At 33.2% G+C, this 24,145-nt stretch overlaps 2 protein-coding genes across 5 annotated transcripts; both read right to left on the bottom strand.

Moving 5' to 3' along the window:
* Positions 1–2,647: 2,647 nt before the first annotated feature.
* On the bottom strand, positions 2,648–7,654 carry LOC135148451 (uncharacterized). Its single transcript, XM_064083675.1, has 10 exons — positions 6,749–7,654; positions 6,490–6,589; positions 6,324–6,402; positions 5,676–5,772; positions 5,302–5,401; positions 3,921–3,994; positions 3,208–3,288; positions 3,053–3,110; positions 2,839–2,955; positions 2,648–2,721 (listed from the first exon to the last, which is right to left on the bottom strand). The coding sequence occupies exons 5-10, from the start codon at positions 5,309–5,311 to the stop codon at positions 2,648–2,650; spliced, it is 414 nt and encodes a 137-aa protein (XP_063939745.1). The 5' UTR covers positions 5,312–5,401; positions 5,676–5,772; positions 6,324–6,402; positions 6,490–6,589; positions 6,749–7,654.
* Positions 7,655–9,622: 1,968 nt separating this feature from the next.
* LOC135148223 (uncharacterized) lies at positions 9,623–22,498 on the bottom strand. Of its 4 annotated transcripts, none has more exons than XM_064082507.1 (21): positions 22,040–22,498; positions 21,688–21,878; positions 21,497–21,562; positions 21,142–21,223; positions 20,576–20,648; positions 19,727–19,812; positions 19,566–19,638; positions 19,423–19,441; positions 19,150–19,262; positions 18,433–18,512; positions 18,246–18,332; positions 17,989–18,069; positions 16,358–16,519; positions 16,121–16,279; positions 14,859–14,931; positions 14,620–14,738; positions 13,351–13,431; positions 12,692–12,829; positions 11,761–11,850; positions 10,400–10,452; positions 9,623–10,144 (listed from the first exon to the last, which is right to left on the bottom strand). In XM_064082507.1, the coding sequence occupies exons 2-21, from the start codon at positions 21,696–21,698 to the stop codon at positions 10,114–10,116; spliced, it is 1,677 nt and encodes a 558-aa protein (XP_063938577.1). In that variant the 5' UTR covers positions 21,699–21,878; positions 22,040–22,498; the 3' UTR covers positions 9,623–10,113. The 4 variants fall into 4 exon arrangements, with proteins under 4 accessions (XP_063938577.1, XP_063938576.1, XP_063938575.1 ...); XM_064082506.1 differs by having other exon boundaries at positions 16,127–16,279; positions 19,423–19,488; positions 19,566–19,642; positions 22,040–22,497; XM_064082505.1 differs by having other exon boundaries at positions 19,423–19,488; positions 19,566–19,642; positions 22,040–22,496.
* Positions 22,499–24,145: the final 1,647 nt, after the last annotated feature.

Below are 24,145 nucleotides of genomic sequence, written 5' to 3'. Positions count from 1 at the left end.
GGTGATTGCATATTATTTATTACCATATTAAACTGATTTATTCTATTATAACAATCTAAACATTGATAACATGCTATTTTCAAATTATAGCCATCCAATTAGCCAATACCATCGAAGCACAATCTCTTACAGATTCAACAAATTTTACATATGCGCTACAGGTCCAATTTAGCCAACGATTATAGCCAACGTCATTGGAGATGCTCTTACCAATAAACATAAAAGGTATGATTTAGGCATCTATGACTATTTATACATTATTATTGTTATTTGAGAAAAAAGGAGGTGAGATTAACCTTATATAGCATAAGGCTTATATGAGGTGAAACGACGTTATATCCAATGTTTTATATGGATCAGTTGCCCGCTTTTTCTAATAATTAAAATAGGAATGATTTTACTGCAAGAGTTATATACATACTAGCTTTATGCCCGTGCTTCGCACACGGTGATTTTACCATATTTTTTTTACATGTTATTTTTAATAAAGTTAATCAAACCGATTAATTATAAATTCATGTAACTAATTTAATTATTTAAATTTTAGAAAAAATGATTTCTCTTAATAACCCTATCTAGTTAGTATGAAGTTGTGCCTTACTCATATTAGTTTCCCATTCTCGCTTGGCTTTATGTTGTGTTAATTTATAACGATCATAAGTAAAATTTATAAGTAAATTATAACTGATTTGGTGTTAAACTATTTAAAATAAGTGATTATCATATTATATTACTTTTTAAATTTGTTTCTAACTAAGATCATATAAATATGAGAAATAACAATTTTGTACTTTCAATTTAGTTACTTAAGTTTCTGACAAAATATTATTCAAAAAGTCATAGTAAAATATGATTATCATTTGTATGACTGTGGATAATAATATTAATTTCGATCAAATGACCTTCATATTATAAAAAAACTTTATTGATTTCAGTGAAGGATTAAATACATGAAAGAAAATGAATCATTGAAATTTAAAATTACAATTATTAATAGGAAATATATAACCTTATATTAGTTTTGTTTTTGAAAAATAATAAAATTATATTGTTATTCTTCGTCATGGTTAGACTCGGTCAACCTTATTCAAATGAATCTTAGTCAATAACAAAAATGATTTGCATTTCTTTTGCTTATGTATGACATACGTGTAAATAAAATATTTAATTAGAATATTGTAGATGCAGTGTACATATATGATTTAAATATATTTACAATTTATATTAACTAAATTACTAGATCTATAGATTTATAATCTTCAAGACTTATTAAGATAATTCGTAGCAATTCAATAATTATATTAATATTAATATAATTCATTGAGGAATAAAATTGAAGAATTATAATTATTTATTAAAAATACCCGCAAAAAGATTTATCAAATTTAGTAAGTGTCAGATATACATATTATAATAAAATATAACTAAAAATTATTTCTTCATAAAAGTTGTTTTTTGAATTTGTTTAATTTGTGAACATTATAAATTAGATCAACTGACATGGAACAAACATAATTTCCTCCATTTAACATATTTCTTGCGTTTCTTTTCATCTTGGAAAAAGCAAAATATATGACATTCTAAATAAAAAAAATTGTAACATTCAGAAAGACACTCTCAGCTGTATATAGGTATAACAGTGACACTACAAAACATTTGCTACGTCAATAAAATTCTCACTTCTTTTCTGTTCCTCATCCTATTAGTTCTCTTGTCTTCAGATTGAACTCTATAAATCTAGTTGTGGCAGACCATACAAAATGTTTATCTTCTTTCACAAAATTAAGTCGCCTAGAATATTGTTCAGTGTTCAAAACCAAGTTCCTAACAAAGGTGATGAATGTAATGGTAAAAAAAAGAGGAAAAATAAAAAAAAGAGGAAAAATATAATCAACTGAATTTTTGTAAAAACCAAGTACTATCAATCAAAACACAATAAGACACTATACCATAATTATGGTATGCTTGTTTATCACTTAAAACACAACCTCCTACAAATACTTACAGATAAAATATTACTTGGAAAATTAACTGGAAAATTAACTGGTAGATCTCCTGTATATCGTCATCATAATACTGTACTAATCTGCTTAGTTGAGAAACTTCAGCATTTGTGCATGTCCTTATAAGGGATCTTCCTCGGTGGGGTTTTGAAAACAAACATCAGGATCAGCCCTATCTCGATGACTCAGAATTTATAATTATTACTTTTCAAAAAATTGATAATAAATGAGTTTAGGGAAGATCAAGGGAGAGTTTTCAAACCTTTGTTAGGACTTCTTTGGTTCACAATAGAAAGCAAAGAATCTGCCTTAAAAATAGACCAATAGAAGCTCTAAAACCCTCCATTAATTATTTGCTTACCTTAAATTTGCCACATCCTCCACTAACAATATAACATGACTCCTAAATAATACCATATAAGAGTTTGTCAAGCATAATGTTGAGCAGTCTAGCTCATGTCCATGCCATCTCCAATTTGACTGAGAACAGCAGAGGAGGTACTCTCAAAAGGAGAGTTTGAATTTATTAGTGCAAAGAAGGTACTCTCAAAGTTTTATATTTGAATGATGATGGACAAAATCAATATATACAAAGTCAAAAATAGTATATTAAGTGATTAATTAAGGACGTGATTAAGTCTAATCTAAGCTGCAGACAATGACTTTAAAGACTGATTAGCCATGTGCTTACAGACTTTATCTTCTATGCTTGACGTATCTAAAATCAAAGTAATACAAAAAACTTTAAAGCAATACCTCTGACCGTGATTTAGAATTTTCATAACACACCAATCTGGTTGCATTAAAACAGATAATTAACCTGATCAGTGCTTACAAACTCTGGTGTTTGTATTCAGGCCGGACATTTGACTGCCCTGTTCTGGAACCCTGCTGTGATGATCCTTTGTGCATGTGATCCTGGAGGTCTGTCTGGATTGTTCTGGTGCTAGTTCTAAAAAATCAGAATATCAGAGACAAAGGGTCTTATTTCCAGATTATCTGCATTTTTAAAGATGAAGCTGCCGTGTTCTTGAGTAGAGATTTCCTACTCTGGTTTTCTGCAAATGGGAAAAGAAATTCTGTTCGGCAGCTATGTAGAGTGATCTTCTGGATTCTCCAAAAGAACAAAAGAAATTAATTCGGAATTTAATTGGAGATAAAATTGCTAAAATAAGAATCATGACAAATCAGAATCCTTGTATACCTGCTGGTTTTTTCCGGTTACTACTGCTGGTGAGCAGTAGTCATGAAACTTCAAGTATACCTGCAGTATCCTCGCCATTGTCTGTTTGGCCACAAAGAAATTACAAAAACATGAATTTGAATAAAAATATACCTTGAACAATATTAACTTGTTACAAAATATTTTTACAACATTATATGAAAGATTATATACACAATCAGCTTAAACTATCTTCTAGAACGATATAATTGTTCACATATCAAATGCAGGATCATCTGTCACCAATCAGATCGTGTATCTACTGAATAAAAAGTATGGTAACTCATTGTAGCTCGGAAATACTCCCCTTCTTTTGATTACATCATATCCCTCTTTTAGCACCACTGTAAGGTATCTTAGTTACTACTGATTTCCAAGTCATTAGTTATGCTAAAGCATTCACCTCGTCAGGATCAACCAACAAACATCTATCATCAAATTATTTTTGGCCATTTACGACCCAAATAGATTCTAATTTGATATGATCCTTAAATTTATACGATAAAACATTTATACTTGTTAATGTGAAGCAAGAACCTTATACCACTGAATAGAGTATGCTAAAAGAGAGAACAAATATAGACTAAGAATAGGCTGGTAATGACCTACATTACTCAACCAAATAGAATGCAACAACAAACTTAAGACTTACAGTTTACACATGTATAAGCGTGTAGAATATATCAAAAACATACATGGGAAAATGCAGTTGGTTTATGGTCGCTCAATCTCCCTGCCACCAGCTTCAACTCTCCCTGTAAGCATAACACTAATCACAAAATTAAGCAAGAGTAATAACAAACTCCACACACAAATATTATTATTTCAGTCAAAAAAGAGATAAGAATTTTCTTAACTTTCCAAGCTGATGCGCACACACTTGTCTAAGAATTATATTATATCTTATAAATACGTGAAAATTTACTAAATAGAGCAAAAATCCACATATTAAAGAAAATTATATAGTATATCGAGGATTTGTAAGAACCCGTTAGAATAGGCATAGATGAAAGAGATAAAATAGTTATCTGAAAACACAATTCCATGGGTAGCAAGTCGTGACGAAATATTCTATAAACCCGTGTCTCATACTTTTAACATTTTTTTCTTACCAGGACCAGGTCCAAGATACGGCTAGAACCATTACTTGTACTTTGATAGGAATCCAATTAGCCAAATAGGCAGCAATCCCAGCAAGCAATTGCTTCAACTACAAGACTTGACAGCTTCCTTAACACCATATGGTGTCTTCAAAATACAATATTTTCCAAGTTCAAAATATTTATATATAAATTAAAACATATTAGAAATTAGAAAAATATCATATTTAGAACAAATAGATATGACTTGGGGATCAAACTGTTCACATATTGGCAGAATCAAAATAGTGCTTTAAATTAAATAAAATTATTATAAAATTTTAAGTTGAAGAAATATTCTCTAGCAGTTTTAACCATTCTGGAATTCTGTATAGTATGGATGTAACCACAAATTCAATAATGAAAGCATGATTTTTTCTCATTCTGGTTTGCTCGAGGAGGGCTGGTTCTCTTTGCACGGCCAATTAACTTAATAATAAGGATTCAATTAAGGAATTTTTTTAAAGTCCAAAATAAATACCGACAAATGCATACACAGAGAAATCAGAATAAGAAAAAATAAAAACAGCATAATTGTACAGATTAGAAATCTTATTAACATATATCAAGCTCGGTCAAAGATATATATAGCTTGTTACTTGTTGCTTTAACTTTTTACTTGTTGGTCGATACTCTTGCTTCATCACAGGAAAATGTTAGCTTGGGACAATGGACTTTCTCTAGATAACTCAATTCTGAAATTGTTTTTGCATTTCTTTCCAATTCATTGCTAGTCCATTCCATCCACCAACATCCTCACTGATTACTTTAAAATTCACTCATATTAAGCGAAACAGGAAAAGTAATATTGCTCAGTTGGTAACATATTGATTAAAGCAGCACCACGCAGATTAGCATTTCTCATCACATTGAGAGCACTAAAAGTTGTGAAGTGTGTGCGCGCGCATATATCAATTACCACTTTTAGTTATCTTACCAGACACCATCTTCACATTGCAAATTCTTCACTAACATCATTGAAAGTTGGCATCAAAATTTTGGCTCCCCGTTTTGATGCTTGCTCCGCCAGCATTAGACTGTTAGACATCTCAGCGTGGTCATTATCTTGACGAAACAACAAACTTGAAGGTATATAAGTGGTATTTGTCATAATCAAAAAGATTGCTTATATTATAATAAGGGGTCAAATACTTACTTCAAGCAAGCTTCAATGAATGAACTATAATAAGTAGAAATTAATTTTGAAAGTTAGGAATCAAACTTTCACATGCCAGCACTGCCTTATATGTCAAGACACAATGATCCACCTGGTTGTGCTCTGGCACAATACACTAATATAGCGTCGCTCACCTTTTCTTCTTGTTAATGCTAAACTTTCCAAGATGCGTGGATAGTTTGAGTTTGATAATGTGTATACTTATACTTTGAAAGATCTCCCATCCTATATCTGCACCAAATAATAAACGATAGGTTATAAAGGCATATGCATTTAGGACAATGTTTTATATGAATCCATAGTTTGCTTTTACTATACATGTACTGTGATCAAAATTATCAAATAGTTGTGTTGTTGAATATGAGTAGACAGAGTATTGTGCAGAGTGATGCTCGATGATGGCAAATCAGGAGTAACTTGTTTCATACTACAATGGGTCTCAATTGAATAAGTCTCGATATACAGGACTTTCATAGCTAATTCATTTGAGAACATGAGTTAATATTTTTTAAGATGTAAAAATAGCAATACAATTGGGAATTCAAATCACCAAAACACTTAATTAAACCTGATAATTTAAAAGATCTCAATCCCAAAAGATTGTCGAGAGCTGTCGCGCGCATACAGTAGAAGTGCCCACTATAGCAAAATAATAAGTGAACTGAAATAAATTAAATAGGGAAACTACGTAATAAACAATTCACTACTTATTGTCATTGAACTGGATATAAAAAAGAACATAATTAAATATAAATGTATCTAAAATTAGGAGATTACATTACCTTGGTTTCGTACTGGGAGTCTGAAGAGGATTCCGAACATAAAGTTTTATTAATGAAAACATTGAGTTCCCGGTCAAACCTATCAAAAAATGGGAAAACATGATGACAGAAAACACATCACAAACAATACTTGAATTGATCTTAATCATAACGGATCGAAAATGACCTGATCCCCTTCATCGTTTTTATGCTGACTTGTTTTTCGGCATCCTTAGCATCAACACACGTCCATGACCCAATCCCCTTCATCGTTTTTTAGAATGTCACTGTACATTTAAAATCACCACATTAAAGAACATAAACTTGAAGATATAAGTCAAAAAACTCTATCAGACCTTTAATCAAACACTTGGAAATCGTGAATTTGAAATAACAATATATATACAAATTAAGAATATTTAACCATTAAAGTAGACAAGACTCACCAAATTTATTATATCTTCTCTTTTTCCCAGTTTCAAGGTTGTGCAAAAACTTGAATATCAGGATATGTCAAAGATGATTATTGTGTTTAAGTTGTGTGCTTGTAAAACAGATATGATCACCAGAACCGGGATTTGGTAATCTGGCGCTTAGTATCTTCGACAATGGATCGGTGTCTAAACAGAATGATGGTGTGATGAGAGTAGTTTAATCCGAGAAGTAAGCACGTTTGGAAAAGAGAGGAGAAAAAAGAACGCTGCCATATCTGTAGGAGGTTAACTACCGGGTCGGGTCCGTCGACAACGCAGGTCGGAGAAGAAGGAAAATGATGCGGTGGGAAAAGCAGATCACGGTTCTACGGTGTGAGGAGAGCAAACAAAAATTCGAATTTTCTTTACCCGCGTGCCACTAACATGATTGCTATAATTTAGGATTTAGAGGGGTGTATTGGATTGGGATTTTAAAGGATTTTTTTGCATTCATGAAATTCGAGGGTATTCGATTGGGATTGTTTGAAATCCATTAAAATCTTGAGGTATTCAATTGGGATTTTAAATTATGCCACAAAATCTGGTGGTATTCAATTGGGATTTTAAATTATGCTTTAAAATCCGATGGTATTCAATTGGGATTGTTTAAAATCCATTAAAATCTGATGGTATTCAAATGCTGATGGATTTTTTTTCATTTCATAAAATGATGGATTTTGTGGCATTCTTCAGTGTATTTTAAGTTTTTTGAAATCCCATCAAATTCAATGGGATTTTGAAGCATTGTACCTAAATCCTATCAATTCTACGACATTTCATCAAGAATCCGCACAAAATCAAAATCCCATACAATCCATTAAAATCCATAGACTAAAAACAATGCATTAAAATCCCAATCGAATACACCCCCGTTAATTAACCACCGGCAATAACTGAAGCAAGAAAAGTCCGTACACGGAATGGGTAGTATCCATGACAAATGGGTCAACCCAAATAAGTGGAAAAAGACCATATTAGACATTAAAAGTGGGTAGTTATGTTAGCAGGAATTTAGATTATATTGAATTGATACAATACACACAACAGCTCAGGCGGGGAAATCATGTATATTAAAATTATAATAGTTCAAGCTTATATGCACTCCAATAAAAATTAACAAAAATTGAAGAGCTTGCGGTGATAGCCATGAGTTTGGCATATATGTTTTCAAATTTTTTGGAAGGGAAATAATTCTGATGTTGGAGAGAAAGCTGATACCACCACTTTACCGATGGCATCTGTTCATGGAGAGATTGTTGGTGACATCCTGAAATTGGTGAAGGACCTTTTTAGATGATAATGTTACAAAGAGAAACAAAAACTGATTTACTTGATGTATGAAGATGCAGCGCGTACAGAGGTATTTTCAATTTTGGCAAAAAAAGAAGAGTTAACGACAGATGCAGTTGTCGTTAACCTCACGTAAGTAATTAGTGTAAATCAGGTTAATCTCATCTCCTTTTTTCTCATATAATAATAACTACTAGGGTTTGGAAATTATAGATTTATTGTGCTCAAGTTGAGATGATAATTCACTGATCCACAAAATCTAATTTGATACTTTTCGTTTTGAAATAAACGTTATTTGGTTTTTGATACACATTTTATTAATTCTTTGATTGTAAAACAAAAAGTTTTATTTTTCATTTATAATATTAATTTATTTCTAAAAAATAAAAAGAATATTAATTTTAACAATATAATAAAAATTGTAAAATTTTATGCTAAAAAATCAAACATTCCAAAGGAGGGGGCTAAAATTTTCCCCGCAGGCGGATATCTTAAAAAAGTAGCAGCAGTAAACCACTCCTGGTAGTGCAGTTCGAAAAGACTGCAAACTTTAAACTTTTCTGACACAAGGTGCTTTTGTACTGGTGGCGGGACCAGGTATAGCCAGCCTGTAGCATTAATTTGCTTAATCAGTCTAGGCTTTTAACGTCTTTTCTGAATATCACAGGAACATAGAAAATTTAGCGGATGCTAAAATATATATTTTATAAAAGTAATATATATATTTATTTAATGTAAAAAATAATAAATATAACTAAAACAAAAATGAAAGGAGTGAATATAATAAAATAGAGAAAAATAAAATAATGAAAAATAATAATTAATCTAAAATCATTTTATTATTTGCTCTTATAGGTTAAAGTTGCATGGATTTTTAGGTGATCGAATTAATGGATTTGCATCTGGTCTGTAAATTTTGTTGAGATTATTTTGTAGTTCAGATCGATATATTTTCTGACATATTCTGTTGAGATTATTTTGTAGTTGAGGTCGATATTTTTTTGACATGTTTTTAATTTAGTCGAACTTGACGACATGTTTTTAATTTAATCGAACTTGGCTTGGTCGGCCGTCTAATATAGATTTTGATATGTGCTCTTGGCGATTTTGATATGTGCTCTTGGCGTTACTTGTGTATCTTGTTATTATGTTTGTTACTCTTGTATTTAGTTGTGTTTGTAGTCAATAGTATTTATTTTGTTATTATTTCATGTAGTAATTTGAATTCGTTATAATTTTAAAAAAATTTAGTACTACATTTCAAACGAAATAAAAAATTTAGTTGAGTATAATAACCCAAATAATTTTAGTTCTCATTCAATATTAATTTTCCCCCTGTCTATAATCGATATATAATTCAATTCGGCTACCAAATTCCCGAATGCTTAGCCTCCCGGTCACCACTCATGTAGTCAATCAGCTATTTGCAATGTCAATTTGAATCAGTTAAATACAGTGTTCAAAATTCAAATCCACGCTAGTACACTAAGAAACCATGAAACACAACATAAGATACATGCTTAGTAATAGTGAAACATGATCGAAGCAAATAATGTATTTGTTAAATATCAAAAAAATAAATAAAATTATCATAATGATTTGTTACAATGCTTTCACGTGCAGATTACAGAAATTAAGGCCACCTGAAACAATACAAATAGTTGTGGTCATCTCAGATCTGAAATTTGACTAATATAGAGAGCATTTCTAACGGTGTATTTATTATCTTTTGCATAAAATAATGAATTTCAGATGATTCACTAAAGCTGCAATATAGAAACGATGTACAACAGTTAAAATCTCGCTGCCATCTATTTGTTGTCGTCCAAGTCCAACTTTATTATAGATGAAAAAATAGGTATTTCAATCATTCTAATATTCCTCATCATATCCATAATCATCAATGTAGTCTTCTTCATTACCATATTGCAAGCCCTCAGAAAATTCCTCTGGTCCACCTTCATTCTCGTTTTCTGGAAGCAGTTCAGAGTCATTTTCCTTCATATTCTGCTTCACGTATTCTGTTCCACTGGCGTACACCTCATCATTTAGACGGCTTTTCTTGTTATCTGGAGAAACCTGTTGGGAAAAGTGAAAGTAACAATAAACAAAGGATTCGGAGGTGATGAAACTCAAATAATGTCATGATATCTGTCAGCCATAGAAGGCCCGACAGAAACAGGAGAATTGCGAATTGCCCAGATATTTACAACTTAAAAAGACATATGGTTAGATACAGATATGAAGGCCGTGTTTGGAAGTCAGAGGTTTGAGAAAAAATTAGATGTCTGGGCCATATTAAAGGGCCGAAACAGAAAGAGATGATCAACATACCGAGTCATTAAAAGTTCGTCCAACACATCATAGTTGATCTTCGAGTCAAGCTTCTGCAAAATGAATTCACAACTTACATTAATGACAGTCGTTAACAGAAGCATACATTTCAAGAAATTAGCAACAAGATACAACTTATCTCCCAATACACGGAGCACAATACAACACACACGGAAAGCTAAGGTTTAGAATATATAAAGACTGCTCATGCAGTATCTTTGAATTTAAAAGAAATATTCACCACATAACAAAACAATAACTTTTAATATATAATACATTCCTTTAGCTCAAAAATATTAAATTAGGTGACTCCAGTAGCAGAGATGCAAAGCACCAAAGCCAGGTTTCCTTATAAACTCAGATATATTATTCATAACTTTTAATTCAGGGAACGTATTATAAAGAAAAAGGAGCTTCTCTGTGGCGATTAGGAAAAGAACAACCCTCAACCGAATACTATCTTCTAAAACATGACTCCTGCAGAGTAAAGCTATAGTCCCTCAGCAACTTTCTGCTCAATTTTATCCGCTTCACTTCTTGGTCTTTTCTTCACTTACAATTATTATATATAATTACAATTACAATTATGTTTATATGCTACAAAAGTAACAAATATTAATTTGCCACATTTTCATATATGCAGAATAAGAAATCTGATCTGAGCTTAAAAGAAGCAATTTTACTGGCCCAAGTGTTAGTAGGCATACTTCAAGGCAATTATTTAAATAATTTGTTTATGATGGTACGCACCATCAATTTTCTTCAATTATTGATACATCAATTACCTAAAGAATTTCTTCATGATACTCACTGTCAGTTTTCTTTTTATATTAATTAGGATGGAAGTGAATGAAATTGCATAAAAACTTAATACTATGTAGGTTAACTAACATTCCTCGACCCTGGGTGAATACGTAAAGAAATCTATAGGGCTTCTTTTAATATTATTTAATCTAAGTTTCATTGTGTTGCATGCTAGATAACAAACAGCGAACTACTTGTATATGTATAATATGTTTAACCACCAAGTTCGGGATGGATTGGTGTGGTTCCTCTACGCCTAGGACACCAGAATATCGAACCATGAACGAATAAAGGCATGAGAGAAAAGCATATTGGCTAGTGATTGTGAGGCCCCAATTCTTGATTGGAGGGGACACCAAAGGCCTCTGCCCTTCCATCCCTTGGTTGGATAGGTAGATATAATGGTACTTGTTACGATGACTCCTAAAGTTCGCGTTATGAGTTATGAGTTGCAAGTCTTTGCACTTGGTCAGGGTTTGCATGAACACAGACACTACAATCATTCCCAAGACATCAAACTTCAATAATATAATTCCGGTCACCAACTAACATAGTACCTTCTTGGCTAGCATTTGGCGGGTTGCTTCTGCAGCAGTTCGAGGAGGAGCTGCATTTTTAGCCTCTGCTGCTCTTTTTTGTCGTCTTTCCTGCAAATGATGATTTAAGTAAAAGGAAGTCATCAAGTAGTGGTTAATTGATGAATAGCATTTTCTCATGCTTTTAGAGGGAGATAGAAACCGTAATATTAAAAAAAAACCTAATATATAATAGGTGAGTGATCCAATTGCACTTCAGAAAATTCTAATAGTGTGAGGGTGAAAAATCCACTATGATTGATTTGCAGGACTGGTAGGTAGAAAAATTACTTTAATCAATAGTAAACAATATTGTTTCCCCCAATTTAGTGATCACTAGGACCAGTTAAGTACATACTCCATAACTGGGTAGCTTCAAAATTACAAGACCAGGGTGCGAAGGCAGATCCAAAAAAATTCTCGATGAGGTATGTATCACTCTATCGAATGAAAAAAGATATGTATTTATCAAAATAAATACTGATTGCAGTATAACTTCATTATAGTTACATATCAACACAAGTTTTAATCGTTCCCTAGACCTATAAAAAGATATATGTTTAATGTTAGTCAGTACCTCCATTGTTTGAGAAATTCATAGTTCCATTCTCATACTTGCAGCTTTTACGGTGGTTAAGATATTTAACAATCACTATTCACAAGTTGTGTCTGGGTCAGAAATTGGAATTTAATGATTTTGCCTTGGGTTGCAAATGTGATGTGTTAGACATCTCCATAATTTTCGAGACTAATCATCACATAGAAAAGATGCAGGGTTTTCGTACAAAGTTGATAAAATAAAATCAATTCCAAAAAATGCCAGTATGCCTAGGCCTATGCGAAAATCCCTGTAGGAACTCAAACAATCACAATTAAACAATCAATATCTAACTTTCATATAATCAAAACTAACCTTTTTCGATTGTTCCATGGCTGCTGCAACTTCTGCAGCAAGCTTTCTAGCATCCTCCATGTCCTCAGGACAATTCCGCATATGCGCTTCACACGCCTCCTTTGCAGCAGCTGCAGCAGCTTCCTTGGCTAGTTGTTCCTATATATCCATTCGGCAGTAATTTCATCAGTATAAAAGGCAGTAACAAGTAAAAAACATAAACATGCAGGAGCAATCCAATGAATTAAGACAGTAGTCTCCTCTAGGGGAAAAGATAAAAAAATGAGAAATAAAAAATTTCAGCTTGTTTTTCCAGCAAAACATAGCACCCTTCTATCCGAGTGATAAGTCTAAAGTGCTCAAGCATAACAGAGTACAATAATTTTTTCCAATTTGGTTAGAATTCTATGTTTAGCAGACTGGAACTTGTTTGTCCCACCTGTTGCTTATAGAGACCTAGGTGAGGGCCATGTCACCTGTGCAGTCAAGACCCGTGGTTTCCTAGATGCAATTACGCGCAATGACACTCATGGTGCCAAACACTATTTGAAAGATTGGTTCTCTACTAATGCAACTCATCACTGACTAGTCTAAATCTGATGGCTAAGTTGAAAAGCTTTGATGCAAATAACAAGATGTAAGATAATGCTGAAGTGAAAGGTAAAATTTTTTCATATCACCTCAACATATTCTCTATTCAATTCTTCCCAGATGATCTTCTTGTACTGCATCTCCTCTGCAGTGTGAATGTAGTTATCTACCTAAACAAGACAATTCGTGAGGAACAATTCAATGTATATGGATGATGGGCCATGGAGCCCGTCCAGATATAGTTTGATAATAGAAAATCTAAACTAGTAAACAACAAAATTATAACTAAGTTGGCAAATGGTCTTTGTATTGTCATCTAATATATTAATTACAATAAGGGACAAACAGGAAAATACGGCAATAATTGGAGTCACGTAACTGACACCATAAAGCATCCCCCGTTCTTGCATTACGTGAATTTTAGTAACTATTAGCACTTTATGTCTATCAGACTTGACCTTTAATTCAGTGACGTCTGGGTAAGTAAATATCTTAAAGTTTCCAAAAGAGAAAAGATCACCTCTCAAAGGACTCCCTCATGATCAGAGAAAAATTACCCTACTGGAACTTGCTGATGCCGACATGGGCTTCAATACCTTGTGCATAGATCAATAAAAGGCGATATTGCCCCAATAACTAAATTTTTAGAAATAGTGACACGCATACTGAAATCCCTACTGATCTAATTCATTAATTCCTTTACCAACCTATTTAGAATTTGACATTTAATCATACAGTTGAGGGATAGTTTTCAGCTTCACTGTTGAATAATTTTGTTCTTTGCCCGCATTTATGCAAAATAATACTATCATCTCACACTTGCATCCTGTTAATAACTTCTTACACTCACAGTATGGGGGATGAAAAAGTGTATAATGAATTCTAGAATCCATATTTATCCCAAAAAATTAAAAAGGGCAATATATTAAGAGAATAAAGATAAATCCCCAAATTGAGAGAAGCAACCGCATATCAGATAAATCCCCAAATTGCCTACTTTATCCAATTTTGCATATTTAATTATTTTCCATTTGGTGACAAATATAAATAATAAACTAATTATGTTTGTCAACTTTCTTGTTTCATATTTAATAAATGGTAAAGTATAGGGCAGAGGAGGTGAATTTGAACTTTAAATTCTTGTATCAGAAGGAGCACCTTCACCATCTCTTAGTAATTTAATTTATTCTTAGAAATCTAATGTGAATCGTTTGCATCTTCCTTCAACTTTTAGATGCATGGTCTCCAATTTGACATAAATGCACTCGTTACAGCAAACCTCACATGCAAATTACATTGCGCTAAGGGAATAAGCTACAATAACGGAAGATCACAGGTAAAGTGACTAAATTACAAACCTCAAGATCTTCAATATCAGACAGGGTTTCTGATGCAGGTGATTCAGCACTAATATAATCAGCACCCTGTAATTTGCTATAACTAGCATCATCAATGGGCACTTCCTTGGTAGCACCCCCTAAAATTCAGAAAATTTAGGAAACATCTTATGCACACATCCTTGTCTCTGGAAATAAAATAACACAAAGTAACTGCAGCTATTGTCGTAATATTTGATGGCGATCAAGGATAAGGTTACCAGCATTAACATGCTCTGAAGAGTGCAGATTTTCATCTCTACTTTCCCCTGGGATCTCTGATCTTTTATCATACTAGATAAAAATGGGGGAAAAAATCAACGAAAAATAATTACAAAAGAAATTAAGTTCTCTGAACATTAATACATAATGAAATACATGATTACTCAATTGAAGGTCTTCATGAAACTTTTTTTGTCTATAATAGTCGTATAATTATCATTATTAAGAACATCAAAACCTTTTTTAAAACCAAACAGATCAGATACAAGCATGTGAATTAAAACTGAACTTGAACAAGAACAAGAGATTTTCCTGATTGACATAGAAGGGTTCCCACATCATTTTACATTATGTAAACAACACAATAACCTGTAGAAAACTATAAATTTACTCTTGTGGAGCTAGACTGGATGAGGAATGGAACTCAAAGATAAGTCATACTCACTCAGTTCCACTGAATTGTATACATCTGGGACACAGGGCTCGGCACACACTTTAAGGCTCTTATTAAATATAGTTTCATAAATTATTTTTTTTTTTCTTTTGAATAAAAATTTAATATTAAAATATTCAGGAAAAAAATAATTTAATTATAAGTTATAGAACTATACTTTACAGAAACCTTAGAATGCGTGCCAAACATGCAAAATAACTGTATAGAAATGAGTGGGACGGAGGGAGTAAGTGAATATATCTTTTCTAGTGCACATTGGCAGAAGAAAACACTAGATGCCAATCAGGTAAAAGGGAGTCCACAACCATATTTTAGGAGATAACACAAACCCCAGCGTAAACTTCATAGTTCATACCAACATACTTTAAACATTTATCAATAGTGCAAACTTAAGCCCCCAATGCTTTATTACCCGTGTCCAACACAAGGATATCAAGTAAGGACTCTGATTCATATAATATCTGGCACTCCATACTTGAGTGCGAGAAACGTAGCTTATACACAACTTCACTGATCTATATACATCATTACTTGTATCTTCAACTTCCATGTGATATATGCTTCAATAATGAGCACATAAACATGTATGTGTGTGTGCGACTGTGCGTACATGCCGCCAGACTTAGCATGACAGTGCAATTGTGTGCTCGATGGCCCACCAGACTTGGCATGAAAGTGCAATTCAAGAAATGCACATGTACATAGATCACTTCGAAAATGATAAATATATATATATATTTTAAAATAGCGTCATTTCCCGGTGTTATTAAAGTATCACTTGAATAGAGAGAGAATTGTGGTAGGTACTTTTACATAGTTACTGTTCTGCCCCTGGATAGCCATGTGATCACAACTCGAGTCAACAGCGTTTTTCTCAGCATACTCTTTCTCCATTCTTTCATGTTGTGCGCGCTGAAAAGCTGGAGGTTCTGATTCTCCATCCAATCCTCCAGAAAAATTCATGAACTGTAACAATCAGCAGAGCATGAACAAGAAAGTTCAAAACCAAATTCTTCTCAACTGAAATCAAAAGTAAGGAGTTACTTCTGCATAACATTCTCGACAGAGTCCATGAGCAAAAGTCAGTTCACCCTTGTGCTTACAAAGAACTTCACTCTTATCGGAGGATTTGATGCCAGTGGTGGTTTGGCCCAGTGACCTAAGCTCCGCTTCATGTTTTTCTGCTTTTTGGGTGAACTCATCAATCTGTGCACAAAGCAAATATATAAGAGAGGTAAACGAAGAATTACACTTTGGTCATATACAATCATTCTGTTTTTTTCTTTTGAAGAGTGGAACAGACAGACACAGAACTACTACTGCTCCAAAATATTGATGTCATCAGATATACTATTAAGGAGAAGTGACGGCAGTCCCACCACAAAACCATTACAAGAAAGGGAATAGCAAAGCTTATTAAAAAATCATCACTCCCCTAGAGCTTAAGGTCCAAATCAGTGTTACATAAAACGGGGTATGAAAACGGATACACGAAACGGGTATATATTAGGTTCGTTGCGCATCCTGATCACAAACAACTGTCCTCTGCTTATCATTTTAAGAACCTTCTATTGCATCTAATATTTCAGTTGTTCTAAAATTGTGTACGTTTGCAACTAATGCTACCTCCTAATTTGGCTACAGCAGGCATTTCATAAAATGCTGATCCTAAAAGATAATAATCAGTTAGATCTCGCGATTATTCTTGGTATTTACTCTTTTCTTTAATCGTTTACTCTCTGACTTGATGGGGGGTGGGGGCTGGGGCTGATTAGGGTTCAATAATACTCCTCTCACAAAAGAAAGTGAAAAAACACCAATGTATTAATCTAATAATAAAACCTTCATCGCTTAATCGACTAGTCGACCCACAGGACAACCATAATACAGATTTTCAACTTTTTTTCTTCGGTTTCCAAAACAAGGAATGGAATATGCAGATATCGAATATGTTGGTCCAAGACGACAACCTTAGTTTCATCAGTAAGTAACTATTACAAATCAGCAGATGCAGATGAAGATAAGCCGAAATCAACGGTGCCTGCATCTGTAGAGAAAGTAATTGAGGTTCAACATAATTTGTTGGTGTTTCAAGAAAAGCTGCTAATGAGAAACTTCAACAGTTTTCAATCACAACTTCGTTCACACTGCAGTTAGAGGATCAAGGCTGGATAGGACTCTAGGGTCTTCTGGAAACACTGAAGTTCCATTCTTCCCAAAACGATATCTGTAACGGGAGTTCCGAATTACAGTAGGTCCATGAGAGCATAGATCAGGATCAGTATTGGACCTAGTTGATTATGCCAGGGCCTAAATAGAGAATTATTTACTTAATGAAAGGTGGGCAAAGTCGACAAGTATTAGTTACTAGAAGCCTTATTCAACTTTAATCAGAGATAGTTGAGTGAATTGCTAATGAATACTAGGTTGTACTTGTAACCATGTTGATTATGTTTTTATGCTCTCTAAAGTCTGTCTGCCTGTCAAATTCAATTAGATGATTGATCCCCAAAATCAGAATAAGAGGTCTTCTTATGATCTAGTTAGTGTTTATGTTTGTTTATTCTTGTTAACTAGAATCCGAACACATATTACTCGTGTCTAAAGATATATATTACAAAACAATCAAAAATTTCCCATGATACATATACAATAGTGAGGTACAACAAACATACCGTCAGGCTTCCTGATTCTGTATTTTCAAACTCGATTAATCGCTTCGTCAATGTTGCTTCACAGATGTGAACAACTTTTACCTGGGAAAACCAACATTTAAAATGAAAAACACTCTAGTGGACTAAGAGAGAAACGCTAAACTTAGATGTAGATATTTAACGGAAGAAGATGCTGGAGATAACTAAAAAATACACGATTACAAAAACATAATGACTGACATTCAAGGACATCAAATGAAGGAACGATTTATGCTTACAATGTGTGATTTAGTATAACTATAGCCATGTGAAATTGCTGATATGTATAATGCTGCGCCACATAGCCCACTCGGTTTTCTTCCCGTCTGAAAGTATGTTATTGAACTCAACCAAAAGATTGAACTGAAGTCCATACACTTAAAATCTCAAATTTTATCAACTGATGTAGAAATTAACATAAGATACCTGCATCCAGTCACGCTTCATGCTAGCAATAATTTTAAGTGCAGTCGTTTCAACATTGACATCGGTCTGTCCTAACAACCCTACAATACGCATTACCAATCAGATTACAAAATCATTTATATATGGAACTTGTGACAAATGTCCTAGGGTGATTATACCAAAAAGAGCTACTATAATAGGTTACCCGACCAGAGGGTAAAAAAATTTAAAGATTGCAAGCCATTATAAGAGATTCTCAAGTATTTAATTTTTAATTCTAAAAGCTAACAAATATGTAGGAGAATACAATGCCTGAACAGGAATTAAAAAGTCTAAAAAATTTATATATATAATACACACACACACACACACACATTAGAACCAACTTTCTTATAAGCAAAACAAAATTGCTAATTTGACAAAGTCATCAACTTTCTCTTTAGTAGATACACTTAAAGAATCTAATGATACATATAAAATATCTTTGTTTGTGTACTCCACTATTCTCCACTTTTTGGTCATAAGGCAAGACACTTCACACTCTCTGTAGACAAAGCTAGCTACTGGAGTAACCGGAAGATGCAAAATACACATATTACTAAATTAAACATAAATTCCAACCATAAATGTTGAAAATTTAGTAAATCATTTATCAAAAAACTGACAGATGTATCACCAAAGCAATTCAATAGATTTGTCTCCAAACACAATAAGAGTGATAAAATGCAGAAAAATTACTATTTGCAAACCGATGAATGAAAAGACTTGGATCAACTGCTTTCTGAATAGACTGAACATCTTGAAGGCTTAACTGTTGAACAAGCGTCAAATATACAGCACCCAGCTCGTATCTGCAAAATGTTTTTTTTTACACATTAGTTAACATCAACTTACACTCTCTCTTTCAAACATATGCATATGAACATGAAAAGATGCCCACAAAGGAGAGGCTGCATTCGAACAAGATTTACAGAACAAGATACATATATTCTTGCAAAAAAATATACATACACATTTCTACCCAAGAACTCTGCAAATTCAATTAGAAGATACGGCTTAGGATCAGGCTCTGATGTCCTACACATGAAGTTCAAAAACCAGAAACTTAAAGTTAACAGGTCAAATAGCATTGGCTTGGAAACATTATTCCTTACCGACAGGCAACATAAAGACAAGCTGCCTCAACAAGATGCTTTGGACGTCCTTTTGTGAAATTCCTCTCCAGTGCTATCTTCAAAGGTAGACAACCCAAAAAAGTTAAACTTGACAGATAACAACTACCAGCAATAAATAAGCTAACATCCGATAGCCATACTCTATAGAAGTTTCTTGCTCGTCGAAGTACGTTAGAGTCATCATCATTGAACACTGATGAAAGCATCCATTGCATATCCTCATAAGCTGTAAAGGTGAGTGAGTTAAGGACAAAGACGACTGTATTCTGTTTTCTGGTCACTATAAAGATTTTTTGGTGTAGGGACTCAAAATTAAAGCAGATTTCAAAACACTCTTGAAAGGAACATCATCTTTTGTTTTTCTTTGTTAATTCAAAGGGAAAATTTTAAGAAGCTTCCTTCAGTGGGTAGAAGTTTCAGATACTAACAAAACAGAAAAAGGAAACATCTGCAGATAGAAGGAGCTTAGACACTTAAATGTAGTATGTTGTAACCGCATATGCACAAGGAATTACTCTTATCAGTGTTATTAAATGCGATATGCGCACAGAAGCGCGAAAACCCCCAGAGCATAAGCGCACCGCGCAATGCGAAATGCGCGGATTCTTCGAAGACAAATAAATATACATATATAAATGATATATGCATTCGCATATGCATTCTCCGAAGCGAAGCGCTTCAGGTGCACATCGCATCGCATCTCGCATATGCATTTGCATATGCGCTTTTAATAACACTGACTCTTATAGTCTTATATTATCCAAAGGAGATGATCATCTAATTTAAGTTATAACAAATACATATATTTATTAACAGCGAGTGTAGTGTGTACTATAACTATTATGAGAATGTATCTCTCCGAGGTTAACCAAGGAAAGTGTTTCCAATTTTTTAACCATAGGCCTTGTAAATCAGAGAGTACTTGTAGTAATTGTTTAAATAATTATATGTGTATTACACAAGATGTGGGGAGCACAGCAATAACTCACCTCCGTCTAATGTCCTGTCTCGTGAAGCAGAGTAACCACTGGCAAGTCTATTCAGTGTTCCTTGTGCTCGACTCTGAACATCAAAAGAACTAGCTATATTTATATATGCCTATTTTTTATGCATCACGCTTAATTTTCTTGAGATAGAAAGAGAAATATGAAAACAGATGATATATATTTTGAAATAAATATGATCTAATGCGTAACATATTCTAACCATATGAAGTATTCTCTGAATGGTAGGCAAGTGAAATAATAGAGCAGGGGAAAAAAAACCCAAAAAAGTTTATTCCCACAAAAAGGCTACTTCTTTTTTTTTTGTTGCAGATTCTTGCTATAAGGTACACCTAACCAATCCTATTAATGTCCAAAGCCTGTCCAACAATAAATTTCAAGCGCCAACATGCAACAAAAACAATAATATATGCCCCAAAAATTTTAAATTGGACAGTTCATCTTAACTTCGTACTGATTCCAGTCCCCTGCTACAGAATCAACTATATCAAGGATTATGACTTCTTGCTACCTATGTAGAACAACATTAGCTATAAAGACGACATTCAAACCTGTCCTCCGGCATCTTTAGCAAATGTAACTTCTTCCGAATAATTATCCTCAACGAGAAGTTTCCCACAGAAACTACAGCATCTGAGAAAAACGAAAAGAAAAAACACCTTACACCTTATAAACGCATAAAGAAACTCATAAAAGAAGTATATTTTCATAGTGTACATTGCACCATAGCATACATAGGGGGAGGGGGAGTCAACTGACAAACAGATAAGAAACAATGCAGCACAACTCCAAATAACATAAACGCACTACCATCATAATTCCTAATGCCACTACATAGTGAATAAACTCCTTGTCATACAATATACAAATACTACACGCACAAATACACATAGATACAAAACTCACGCTCTGCCATCATCAAGAGTCTGGGTATCACGATTCGATCCACAACTGTCGCACCACAACCGTGACCTATGAACAACCAAGAAAAAATCCATCACAACTCACTACTGCCAATATATTCATCCAATTTACAAAGTAGCATTAATCACACTAGGAAATGTCGAAAAAATTATATAAAAAAATTCAGGAATCACCTTGAACTCATGAATGATTGCGGCGCGATGAATCAATGTAATTTGGCAAATACTTGAATTGATCTTAATCATAACGGATCGAAAAATGACCTGATCCCCTTCATCGTTTTTTATGCTGACTTGTTTTTCGGCATCCTTAGCATCAACACACGTCCATGACCCAATCCCCTTCATCGTTTTTTAGAATGTCACTGTACATTTAAAATCACCACATTAAAGAACATAAACTTGAAGATATAAGTCAAAAAACTCTATCAGACCTTTAATCAAACACTTGGAAATCGTGAATTTGAAATAACAATATATATACAAATTAAAGAATATTTAACCATTAAAGTAGACAAAGACTCACCAAATTTATTATATCTTCTCTTTTTCCCAGTTTCAAGGTTGTGCAAAAACTTGAATATCAGGATATGTCAAAGATGATTATTGTGTTTAAGTTGTGTGCTTGTAAAACAGATATGATCACCAGAACCGGGATTTGGTAATCTGGCGCTTAGTATCTTCGACAATGGATCGGTGTCTAAACAGAATGATGGTGTGATGAGAGTAGTTTAATCCGAGAAGTAAGCACGTTTGGAAAAGAGAGGAGAAAAAAGAACGCTGCCATATCTGTAGGAGGTTAACTACCGGGTCGGGTCCGTCGACAACGCAGGTCGGAGAAGAAGGAAAATGATGCGGTGGGAAAAGCAGATCACGGTTCTACGGTGTGAGGAGAGCAAACAAAAATTCGAATTTTCTTTACCCGCGTGCCACTAACATGATTGCTATAATTTAGGATTTAATTAACCACCGGGCAATAACTGAAGCAAGAAAAGTCCGTACACGGAATGGGTAGTATCCATGACAAATGGGTCAACCCAAATAAGTGGAAAAAGACCATATTAGACATTAAAAGTGGGTAGTTATGTTAGCAGGAATTTAGATTATATTGAATGAATTGATACAATACACACAACAGCTCAGGCGGGGAAATCATGTATATTAAAATTATAATAGTTCAGGCTTATATGCACTCCAATAAAAATTAACAAAAATTGAAGAGCTTGCGGTGATAGCCATGAGTTTGGCATATATGTTTTCAAATTTTTTGGAAGGGAAATAATTCTGATGTTGGAGAGAAAGCTGATACCACCACTTTACCGATGGCATCTGTTCATGGAGAGATTGTTGGTGACATCCTGAAATTGGTGAAGGACCTTTTTAGATGATAATGTTACAAAGAGAAACAAAAACTGATTTACTTGATGTATGAAGATGCAGCGCGTACAGAGGTATTTTCAATTTTGGCAAAAAAAGAAGAGTTAACGACAGATGCAGTTGTCGTTTAACCTCACGTAAGTAATTAGTGTAAATCAGGTTAATCTCATCTCCTTTTTTCTCATATAATAATAACTACCAGGGTTTGGAAATTATAGATTTATTGTGCTCAAGTTGAGATGATAATTCACTGATCCACAAAATCTAATTTGATACTTTTCGTTTTGAAATAAACGTTATTTGGTTTTTGATACACATTTTATTAATTCTTTGATTGTAAAACAAAAAGTTTTATTTTTCATTTATAATATTAATTTATTTCTAAAAAATAAAAAGAATATTAATTTTAACAATATAATAAAAAATTGTAAAATTTTATGCTAAAAAATCAAACATTCCAAAGGAGGGGGCTAAAATTTTCCCCGCAGGCGGATATCTTAAAAAAGTAGCAGCAGTAAACCACTCCTGGTAGTGCAGTTCGAAAAGACTGCAAACTTCAAACTTTTCTGACACAAGGTGCTTTTGTACTGGTGGCGGGACCAGGTATAGCCAGCCTGTAGCATTAATTTGCTTAATCAGTCTAGGCTTTTAACGTCTTTTCTGAATATCACAGGAACATAGAAAATTTAGCGGATGCTAAAATATATATTTTATAAAAGTAATATATATATTTATTTAATGTAAAAAATAATAAATATAACTAAAACAAAAATGAAAGGAGTGAATATAATAAAATAGAGAAAAATAAAATAATGAAAAAATAATAATTAATCTAAAATCATTTTATTATTTTGCTCTTATAGGTTAAAGTTGCATGGATTTTTAGGTGATCGAATTAATGGATTTGCATCTGGTCTGTAAATTTTGTTGAGATTATTTTGTAGTTCAGATCGATATATTTTCTGACATATTCTGTTGAGATTATTTTGTAGTTGAGGTCGATATTTTTTTTGACATGTTTTTAATTTAGTCGAACTTGACGACATGTTTTTAATTTAGTCGAACTTGGCTTGGTCGGCCGTCTAATATAGATTTTGATATGTGCTCTTGGCGATTTTGATATGTGCTCTTGGCGTTACTTGTGTATCTTGTTATGTTTGTTACTCTTGTATTTAGTTGTGTTTGTAGTCAATAGTATTTATTTTGTTATTATTTCATGTAGTAATTTGAATTCGTTATAATTTTAAAAAAATTT

The sequence above is a fragment of the Daucus carota genome, chromosome 8 (genome assembly GCF_001625215.2).
Source record: "Daucus carota subsp. sativus chromosome 8, DH1 v3.0, whole genome shotgun sequence".
Lineage (NCBI taxonomy): Eukaryota > Viridiplantae > Streptophyta > Magnoliopsida > Apiales > Apiaceae > Daucus > Daucus carota.
The sequence above is the reverse complement of the archived record's forward strand: the minus strand, read 5'-3'. Positions and strand labels throughout refer to the sequence as shown.

What these genes read in the sequence shown, in the direction of transcription:
- LOC135148451 (XM_064083675.1), bottom strand. An exon ending in AACCAACTGCATTTTCCCAT is followed by an intron (nt 3,289 to 3,920) that starts GTATGTTTTTGA and finishes GTGGCCAAACAG; the next exon opens with ACAATGGCGAGGATACTGCA. An exon ending in CCCATTTGCAGAAAACCAGA is followed by an intron (nt 2,956 to 3,052) that starts GTAGGAAATCTC and finishes CTGATTTTTTAG; the next exon opens with AACTAGCACCAGAACAATCC.
- LOC135148223 (XM_064082505.1), bottom strand. An exon ending in CTAAAGATGCCGGAGGACAG is followed by an intron (nt 20,649 to 21,141) that starts GTTTGAATGTCG and finishes TTTGATGTTCAG; the next exon opens with AGTCGAGCACAAGGAACACT. An exon ending in AGACAGGACATTAGACGGAG is followed by an intron (nt 19,813 to 20,575) that starts GTGAGTTATTGC and finishes TCACCTTTACAG; the next exon opens with CTTATGAGGATATGCAATGG.